The sequence below is a fragment of the Anneissia japonica genome, unplaced genomic scaffold, assembly GCF_011630105.1.
Source record: "Anneissia japonica isolate Jap-2015-1 unplaced genomic scaffold, ASM1163010v1 scaffold1511_len2985839_cov193, whole genome shotgun sequence".
Classification (NCBI taxonomy): domain Eukaryota; kingdom Metazoa; phylum Echinodermata; class Crinoidea; order Comatulida; family Comatulidae; genus Anneissia; species Anneissia japonica.
In genome coordinates, this window is record NW_022685291.1 from 405292 (window position 1) to 416460 (window position 11169).

The following is an 11169-nucleotide window of genomic DNA, read 5'->3' on the forward strand; positions in this document are numbered from 1 at the left end:
GGTTTGCTGGTATTAGATTATTATTCGCATTTCTTAGATTTAATTTAATTAATGTCAGCTTAAACTGATGTCATTCTCGAAATATTAAACCACCCGAAACGCTTTGTTTATGGTCTTTAATACGTGCGCTTGGTTATCTCTACCGGTACGGTACATTCGCATAGGTCTAATACTGTAGACATAGACATAGGCCTACATCATGTCCATGATAGAAATCCGTAGGCCTGTGTAGTAGCTTTGTAGGCGTCTTGGTGCATACTAATTATTATTTATCACAAGTAAGTTTTGTTCGGATCTCTGTACCAATAATGTTTTGTTCTGAAACTTTCCTTTTTCTTTATGCTCTCCCAATAAAAAAATAATAACCAGTATAATTGGTTGAAGTGGGAAAAAAAAGCAGTGAAAAATAATTGAAAATAAGAATGGAGGAAAAATAATAGAAAAAAACCCAACAGGAATGATTTAAAACGGCACTTAACAGGGCCCGCGGAACGTTTTTAATGTGTTGGGGGTGGGGGCACTAGTAATGTGAATGGGAGTATGAATGGGTTCAAATATAGGGGTGGGGCAAAAAATGTTTCCCAATAACCCTAAAAAGGGAGGGGGTCCCCGGGAAAATTTTGATTCCTAGATGGCGGGAAAAGGCACCTTTGAGCTAGGTGCCTTTTAAAAACTGAAGGGACTTTAAAGTCCTTCAAAAAGGTTTTCCACCTCTTTAACGGTCAGGTAAACTTCTCATTCTTATTACAGTAAATAGGCCTGGTATGTGTGTATACATAAATATAAAAAAATGAGTACCGTAGTTGCATATGTATTCTTTTTTCCGTGAATCGATAAACCCAAAGAGAAAGTGGGGTTCGGGTGTTCCTAGATGGTGGGAAATGAGCTTTCATGACATGCCAGGAGACAACAGGCCAGACCCGGATCCAGAATTTTTCAAACAGGGAGGCACAACATTTTCAGAATAGGTAAGTGAGAAGCACGTAACATTGATTTGCAATGACATTTTTAAAATTTAGTGGCAAAACAAGGGGGGGGGGGTCCCCTACAGGATCCACCCCTGCCAAAGGCTGTGCGGCAGGGCTGGTCTTAGGCCTATGTCTTTAATCTATGCAGACATGTTAACTTTCCCCCGGGGCTTTATTTGTGTGCCACTCATTCGTGTTTGCGCTCCACTCAAACATGTTTGTTTCCCAGCTGCTATGAATCCATAGTTGTTTAATGAGTATAGGCAGACACTTGAAGTATTTCTGAGTCCGATAGAAATCATTGACATGTTTAGTGGAGAGTTCGTGAAAGGCAGGATAACCATCACCAAATCCACTTCTTTTCACATCGGTCACTTCAAAGAGAACTGACCGATAATAGGCCCATGCTAATTGCGAACCAATTCTAACAAAAGCATCGTTTATGAAGTGTCATCATCTCCGTGGAAGGTGCGACTTTTGGCATTCTTTGGTAGGCCTATCATCAACTATGAAACCCTGAGTTAAGCCCATTAATTGCGACCGAATCACGTACAGGTGTAAGTCCAGGCGAAGGAGCTTAGGATTGATTTAGCCAGATTCCAGAAACCCATTTCAAAAACAGCGTTGACAGCTGCCAGCTTGGTCTTCATTTATGACATCAATAATAATACAACGTTGAACATACCTCCATGGTTGAGCTATAAGTCTATAGAGATTATTTGTTTCCCTGGTGTAGACACCTATATGATTATAAAACCACATGCTTATAACGTGCGTTCTTTACACGCAACGTAATTGACGTGTGGAAGCACGAACGTACGTGCAAGCATTCTTCCACGTGATTCTTGCACAGGGATTGTTTTCATTTTTGATGAAAATTAAGTAGTGTTACTTGTGAATGTGTGCATAATTAATAAAGATTCACATAGTCACATTTGATTCGTGAAGCCTCACAAGGAATGTGTACGATTCACTGTAGGCCTATAACAATATATGTAAAGGCACAGACCCTATATACGAAAAGTTACATCTTCCAGAGTTTAAGGATGAGAGGGTTTATTTTTTAGGGGTTTTTTCTACGCGTTCTCGTGATGACAAGACTACCATGTTCCGTGCCACTTTGCAATTTGTTATCAAGTCACTGTGCGCAACTCGTCGTTTTCTGGCCAATTTGAAGGCAAAGAATGTTCTTTTGCGAATTTCTTTCTTTTTTTTTTCGAGAAGTGGTCCTACGCAATGCCGTAGCCAGCAGTTGGGACAATCCCACACAATTTTTCTAATGGGTCCACAAAGAATGGATCCACATTTTGAAAAATGGGTCAAAGTTATGCAATTTAATACATAAAATGTGTCCACTTTTTGAAAATGGTTCCAGATTTTTCACATGTAGCCTAAAATGGGTAAAATTTTAATAAAACGGGTCCAGATTTTTCATAATTTTGCGTAAGATGGGTTAACTTTTAAGAAAATGTGTCCACATTATTTGAATTTACACGTAAAGTGGCCGGGTCTACCCTGATATTTTCCCGCACTGTTGGAAAATCTTGGCTACGGCATAGCAGCCGCCTGTTTGGATGATTATTGGGTTGTGAGCAAGGGTGACGTAGTGGCTTTGTACAACCATAGAGAAAATAGAACAGTTCTATTTTCTCTATGATATTATGATAACATTTTTACGTTTCGAATAATTATTGACAGTCCACGAGACCGCTGTCAGCTCTTATCGCCTCCACTCTGATAAATTCATGTTTAATTCAAATTGTCATATGGTCTATTCCATTTTCGTGTAGGATTATAGTATACTGACTACAATGTCCACCGGAAATCTCCACACACGATTCGTGTACAATGTTCTGTCGAAGAAGTATTACAAAGTGATAATTTTGACCATTTTTGGGGTATTATTGTTAAAATTAAGGAGTTGCTTGGGTCGTCCATTTCATCATTTCCAAAAGAGTACAAATTATTTTCTTTGCTATTTTCCCAGTTTTTTGTCATTTTTAGATCATTCCCCCATCCCCCCCTTTTTTAAAAAAATATATGCGTACACGTCTATATCCCCATTGTATGTTTAGTAATTACGTAAAATAATGAACAAAATGGTTGGCTCTAGAGATGAAGCTGATATGCCTATTTTTTGTATACACTACAGGTCTACATTATTTTATAACCACGTCTTTTGCAATATTGCATGATGTATGTATTGTTGCCTATTTACATGAATTGCATACTCGCAACATTCTACTTTCTATTAAAAACTGCTAGTTTTATCATGATTTTAACGTCAATTTAGCACGATTACAAAATAGATTAGAATAATATCACGTATCACGTATTTATACTAAGCAGCTTACAATTCTTTTCAGTCCATTTATATTTGTACACCCCCGTAATAAAAATGGATCAGGCTATGTGTACCCAAGAACCAACGTGACTTCAAAGCGATGAGTATTTGCTCATTCTAATAGGCAGGCAGTTTCACTGCCCACTTGCCGCTCAAGTGAACATAATGCACATTTACAAGCTTTTAGCCAGTAGACCACAGCATCCGAGGTACTTGGAATTACCTGGATAAATAGCTTACCTGTTCTTATCTTCTTCGATGTACTTATTATTTTGAACACTTACTCCGACTTGGATCATAATTTACGAACTCGTAACTGCAGTCATTACTTGCTATCCAGCCTCTTGGATTTATAAACTTAGGCTGGCGCACTTCTGTGTTTCTCACTGTCAGAACTGTAATGGAAATCAGGTACAGTGTTGTTTTTTGAATATTTTTTGTTATATCTGACACGTTATTATTATTTAAGATTCTGTTCACACTCGATCTTTGACAGTATTGTACACACTTCACACTATAAGGGTTATTTATTGTTTGCGTTCGATACATCACCCAATCGTCGTGACGTCGAGGACTGTATATACTCTGATAGTATTTAGCTTTTCACAGGCCCCTTATATATTTTGCTTAAAATTTTTTCTGTTTTATTTCCGAAATCTTTAAAACTTTCTTTGAAGAAATTTTATTTAGGTGTAGGCCATTTAAGTAAAGTAAACCATGTTGCTGGGCTAATAAATAGCAACAAATTGTGTGATTGTTGTCCATTTCTTAACAAGATTTAAATACAGTCACGAGCGAACAGTACCGGTAATTCATTTCATGACTTTTAACTTTATAAACCGGAAATTGCTTATATTACGTTTCTATTTTCCCTGCCTCTCCATTAATCCCCAGCCCGGAATAGTTGTTTTCTTACCGTACCGGTTGTTTATCCTCCTTTCCTTCCCAAAAGACCAATAACGTGTAGCGTACTAAATCTTAAGAATGCTACCAAAACATATCCGAGTAATCTTGAAATCGTTAAGCAATTGCCCAACCCTTGTGAAACTCAGTAAAATCGGTCCCACGAGAAGCCACGCTAATCTACGTATGATCCGAATCGTGTCGAAAGTCAGGTTAAATGCATATTTTCTTCCTGTGATGATATATGACGACTCTAAATTTAGGCATTTGATTTGAACATCCCCACCAACAAAGCGATGGACATTTTTTTATTAGGGCTAGGGCCTATGTTGGTTGTTTAGACGAAAGGAGAACTATTCTGCCCTGTGTTTCCCCTTCAAAACTTTTACGATCGCTTTCTTTATAACCTATATAGGTCTATTGTACATGGTTTATTTTGACTGGTGACTTGCTCTGTTCCATTACTTCTATCTAGTGACATTTCAAGTTTATAACACCCGGATGTTGATGCTTCCTACTCAGCAACTTGCTGTCGGAATGTATTACTTATGTTTATAATCATGTGAACGAAATGTTGAGTGGATTATAAAGTTTGCTATAAATAACTGCTACGATTAAGCAATCGTGCATCCCGATGGTTACGTAAATCACATAGATTATGTGCCTACATCAGTTTTTTTTTTGTGTTGGAAAATTTGTGTAATTTCCACTCAAAACTCGAATACAAGCTTCCGTACAAATCATTCGTATTTAAAGTACGTTCATAAGCAGTTAAATTTGAACGAAACATTATAGGCGGAACATACAAATGTGTCTATATAGATAGCGATATGATTGTTCAAACAAACTAGATAAGACAAGTTTTCCAGCAAGTATATCCCTGTCAAATATGTATAAAAAATAAATCATCCAAACTTGTAGACTTATGTTACGTGACCCAATTTGTAACTGATGGGCATGAGGTATTGGCCGCTAAAACACGTTTAATTTTATATAGACCTGTTATTTATAGCACCACAGTTTAGAGCTTGTGACTAGACTGATGGTGATGTAGGACTTGTCTACGCAGCCCCAGTGTTAGAAACGTAATGAAGATTATCGTCTTGATCGATTGGCAATCATTTTCGTTTTATGAATAAAATCAAATTCACAACGTCATCAGAAATAAATACACGAACTAGAAAAGAATTTCAAAACAATACGAAAAAAAAAATCTTATAGTCATTGTTAATTCACCAAGGGTTTGGACCATTAGAGACCAAGAGGAAAGCAAGCGGCCCTCTGAGCCCAAAATCTATTGTCTGCGAAATACACTAGCCTAGTCAGAGAGGAAGATTTCCGCCGATTTTAACAGCTTCCATATTATTCAATATCCGGCCTATATCAACGTGTTTACGAAACCTTAAATAGCTGGAAATAGCAGAACGTATTTTGACAGTTATGAAGGCGTCCGTGCAACGTGTTGTGAGCCATGTGCTGCCTGTTTACTCCCCTTCAAGATACAGTATTCATTCAGACGTATGGATGCATATGCTATCTTCGGACTTTCTTGGGTTACAGTATCCCTTTAAAGACACATTATTCATTCAGACGAGTGGATGCATGTGCTATCTTCGGATGGGTTATCCTTGGTACTCACTTAAAATTATATTCCTGTAAAAGTTGACCCTCTAAAAGCATCTGGAAACATAAATTGCGATGGCTTATATTATGCAATACGACATATCTTTGAATTTGTGAAGGGTCAAGATTTCTTTCTTGAGGAAAGAATCATTGCACGTAATTTATACTGTGTATTCGATAGTTTGAATAGCCTACATCTATAATACTTTCACTGACCATATAGAGAACTGTGTTATATTTTCTCTATGGTATGACTGTATAAGTCATGACATACGGTATAAAGCGTACGGTATGTCAGGGAAGTATTCTGTATGGCTATGCATCGGTTGCTATGCACCACATTGATCTAAAATGAAAATTAGGTCTAGGTATAAAGTTAGATGGCCCAATATGTCTTGGCAGTCCTAATTGCGTTCCGCTGTTGATTTTTTAAAGCCAGATTCCGTATTTTGTATTTGAATGGATGGTTTCTCAAATAACTTTCGAGTATTATGTTTCGATTCTTTGGAAAACAGATTCACTCTTTGACAAGTACCGGAAAGCATGTCCTTTTCACGTAATTTTGTTTAATTGGTAATATTTCCGGGGATTTTTGCATCGCATATTATCTTTAAGTAATGTTGTAATTATGTTAAATAATGTTTCCGGAGACTGAGTAAGTTTTAATAGACCAAAATGTGTTAAAACAGAGCCCTATCCACAGACATCGACGTGTTAGCTTGAAGTGCAGTTATCACGTACTAAAGTGTAGTTAACTCGTACTAGAATGCACTTATAATTAGTGATAACTGATTGACAGTACATATTTGTATGTTGGTTAGATAATTTGCGCGATAGGGCCTGCTTGTCGCTGGTCGATGCTGCAACGTCGCGTGGTAGAAACAGGATTTGACAATGTGTGTCATGCGCGACTCACGATCAACGCGACCTGACGTCGCGAATGCTGCCTTTACCCCTTACTTTTTAATATCCTGACAATTGGCACAGGCGCTGTAGCCTATGATTATAACGCAATTATCCAGTGCTCTTTGTACTCAAGTGCCAGGTAAGTGGCATGGATATCAGGCTATGTCAATTCCCAGTGATAATAATGTTTGCACTTAACAACACATTTCAGTCAAGGCCAAGCGAATCATAAAGTCCAGTACTGAGCTAGATTTTATAGCGCCAAACCCATAACGTTCAAGTTCAAGATATTAACGCAAAACCTCGAATTGAAATCCAGTGGGCTTAATCTCGATAAAAAGCCCATCTCGAATTGAAGCCCACCTCTTTAGTTTGCAAAATTAGCCTCGAAAAGAATTGCCGACGGGCTTCTTGTCATGGCTTATTTTCGAGATAGTATACAGTACATACACTGTACATGAATTTCAAAGAAACAAAATAAATTAAAGACACGCTTGGTTTATACAGTATGTAGGTGATTTAATGGCGGTTAATACACTCCATGATACAGATTAATGATACAGTGTCCCTATTTATTGTTCTATAGTGCTATTTCCCAAATTTACGGCATTCATTTTGAAAAGAAGTCCCCTTTTTTTAATTTGCAAAAGTTGCCTCGAAAAGAAGCCCATCTAGAAAAGAAGCCCATCCAAAGACATTAATCAGAACCCCCCTTTTCTAGCAAACCTCCCTATTTTATGGCGAACCCCCCTCTTTAAGTTTCTCAAATAAGTCCTCCAACCCAACTAATGCACTGCAGACCCACCCAGACAAGACAAACATAATCTGCTTTTATAGCATTATTTAGACCCATAAAGCACAAAAATCCTCTTGCTTTGGGGGTTTGCCGACCCCACCGAGGCTTCGACCATGGACCTCACGCCCAGAAAACCCCCTTTGTAAGGACCTGGCTACGGGCCTGTTAATATTATCGTTTAGCTTTCATCCATTGAAAATCAAACACTCTGAATTCCCAGTTTTTGTAATTGACTATGGTAGTAACAGAGCGAATAGGCTAACCGTATTTTGCAGCAACACCACTCGACAGTAAGGATGTCTATGATGTACTGTAAACTAGTGCGAATACAACACAACTTTGACACGGCTACCCCCTGCTTTCTGTATGACGAATGACACTATCATCTCCGACTGTATTTACATGTCATTATTTTAATTTTTGATAAGTTTGTAAGAACGGAATTGGACCATCAAATCTGAGATGAGCTGACAGCTAATTTTATATATTGCTTCAGATCAAGTCTTTATTTTTTCTAAACGGATGTCAGATAATATTTCCTCTGATATTCCACGTCTGGCCAGCCTCTCTATGATTCCTGTACGTATAGGCCTGTTTTGTGATATGCTAGGGCCTACATCAACATGTTTTTTATTTGTTGAATTGTGTTTTTCATCAAATTCTTTATAAATATTTTATATAATAAACCCACTGAATAAATCCATTTACGCACGTATCGAACTTTATTCAAAATTACCATTGTCGAAAAATCTTATAACAAGTAGCAAATCTCTGTCGATAAATTCAAACGACATTCTTATCTGTGTCAGACGATAATTAATTTAACCTCGTTATATACATGATGTTCGTTGTAATGTCCTCAAGGGATACAAGCTTGTCATTCCTGTACCAATCACTGCTTATTATGGCAGAAACTTGGGCCTATAGACTCGCAAGGTACCGGTAGGCTTACGTTGGATGGCGATGCTGTTTTAAGGTGCACATTTTAAACTTTTGAGTTAAAGCTATTTTAATTTATTTAAATGTTACCATTTTACTTCTGTACTACCCTAGATAAGATGCTAGGTCTATGGATCTACAATTCAATCACAACAAATTTCCAGTTATGGATGGCCGGCAACAATTGACGAATTGTCGGCTAGCGCGTGTTCGAAAGGTGACGCGTGTCCCCACGTCTATGTTGAGCATTTACACCTATTTTTAGAAATTTCTTTATAGGATGAATTTTGCAAGGGAACGATTTGTAGATTTGTGTATTAATGGTGGATTCGTTCGCCGTCATTTGTCTGTTGTTGATAGTGACTCATCTAGGACAGATTTTCTATATTAGTATCGGCTAATAATAACATTTCATCTATGAGTGTTTCTCAGAAAAAAGAAAAAAAAACCCTTGCATTTTTATACGAAACCCAACATTATTTTTGTATATTCGTAATATATATATTCATCTTTTATTTGATTTTCACTATAAAACCGTAAATAATATTAATAAAGGTTTGCCTATTGATTAAAATAGCCTATTTGTTTATACCATTGATAGGCCTATTATCATTTTATATGTTTACGGGATGTTTACTAAGTTGTGAACATCTTGATGTTGGCCTACGGTAATTATTCGTACATAGAGGAAATGATCTATAATAATTGTGCTAACGTACAGTACGCATATGTACCGTTATGTCGGTAGATGAGTTTTGGGGAGCCGTGTCAACTGTTGTAGGCCCAGACAATATATTTCGAGAAATCGAACTTGACTATACAGAGGGCTTGCGCTCGGATTGTTAAAGCGGACTATATCGTGCATGAAATTGCTATTCCTTATCATTCCTCGGTGCCCTTGTAAAAATATCAAGACATCTCTCGCTTGATTTGTTTTCCTGTCACAACAAACTGATCGCGTGTGTCACAATATAAACGGCCTGGTCTTTGTCAGGTTCGAGTGATGTTCCCGCTAGGTGTGAACGGCTTACTCCGTGAGTAAATGTAATATACTTAAGTGTGATAAATCAACGGAACTCTGTCACTTGGCTTTTCGTCACTAACAGATGTTTTTCTTTTCGCCAATAATCAGTCGTGAATTGGAACCATCGTGAAAAGGCTGACATTCCACGAAATTGTCGACCGGAGTAATTGATACAATTTCAAAATTCGTAGCAAACTCCTATTCTTGTTAGCCCTTTAGATGACCCAACGATGGGCTAATGCGATCCTGTGGGCTTTAAGAAAATCAAAACAAGATGGAATTCGGGTTCGTATTTGAAGAAATTGCTAGGCTATGTCTATTACAGTAGATTCAGTAGAAAGCATTATAATAATAATAATCATATGATGACCAGTATTTCAAACGTAAAATAGGCTTATTCCGAATATGAATATTCGAAAATAATTTTAACTGGATACCGTAGCAGTTAAATGTACGCGTTCTTCTAGATGTAAAAAAAAAGTGATCAGCTTAATAAATAATTTCTTTACTAATAAATGAAAGTGGCGCGAAATAGGCCTAAATAATGTTTCCCTTAAATTGGGCGATAATCAATTGAATGATTTTTTTAGGAGGTTCTGAAAACTCAAATATTGAACTAATTATAGGTCTACCTGTACTGTGGTTTTAGCGACTCCTACCATACTGCAAGCCTACCCGGCACAAGAATATTAAGATTAGAGGGCGCTGTTAATTTTTTTTTGAAAACTTTTACTGGAACATGGGTCTTATAATTTCACTCCTTCTGGCGAACCAACATTAATTTCAGTATTACACTTGTGACAAACATTTCTTGCGCTCTTGTTTTTGACTATTAAAATCCTACAGAATATATACCTCATTTTATTATAATGTAAAATAAATGCGCATCAAAACCAATCGGCAGTGAAGTCAAAACTAATTGATTTTCTTGGCAAGGTACCCGGCGTAATCCTCATAGGAAGTTTCATTATCAAAACAGTAAACAACAAGATCGCTACATAAGCTTATTTTTAAATTAATTTCTCGCCAACAGAACTCATAATAGGTCCGTATTTAAATATTCAGGTTGAAAATGTTCTTCGCTCTCATTGACTGAGTTTGATGTAACGTAACTGACCATCTTGAAGTATTATTACAGGCGATAATATATTTTTAAAAGTTTACGACACATTTTTAATCCGTGTGTGGACGTTATCCGGTGTGAGGTATGAGGCTAAAGACAGAGCAGATATTACTCTTTATTATAGAATAAAAAAAAACCCAGATAAATTGACAGTTGCCAATATTTGCGATAGATGTTGAAAAGCGCGATTTCGTTTGAGGTAACGCGAGGTCAATTTCAGGTCAACTCAAAGTTAGGTTGTGGTTAGGCTTACTGCATAACCTGGTCCAAATAAACTTTCGGCCAGGAAAAAATTATAATATTGAATATAACAGAGTTCGTCTACATCCAACTACATTATATGACTAATCAGCTTGTACGATAGTTTTTAAAATGTCACCCTTTATACCATTCACATGACGTCAATAAAAGTTGATAGCGTGTGACGAAATAAAAAAAATGTAATATCTTGAAATACGGTGACCTGAAACAGCCACTGTACGTGACAACTTGATACAAGGTACAGTACTTTTCTACAGTATACGCAAACATATAAGCCGATGT

At 37.1% G+C, this 11169-nt stretch overlaps 1 protein-coding gene across 1 annotated transcript in view; it reads left to right on the top strand.

The window, feature by feature from the left end:
- The first annotated feature begins 3432 nt into the window (after window positions 1-3432).
- LOC117109802 (repulsive guidance molecule A-like) overlaps window positions 3433-11169 on the top strand; it is a 27751-nt gene continuing 20014 nt past the window's right edge. The window contains exon 1 of the mRNA XM_033252235.1: window positions 3433-3723. Coding sequence (XP_033108126.1) covers window positions 3713-3723 — 11 coding nt within the window. The 5' untranslated portion in view covers window positions 3433-3712. The remainder of the gene's footprint in view (window positions 3724-11169) is intronic.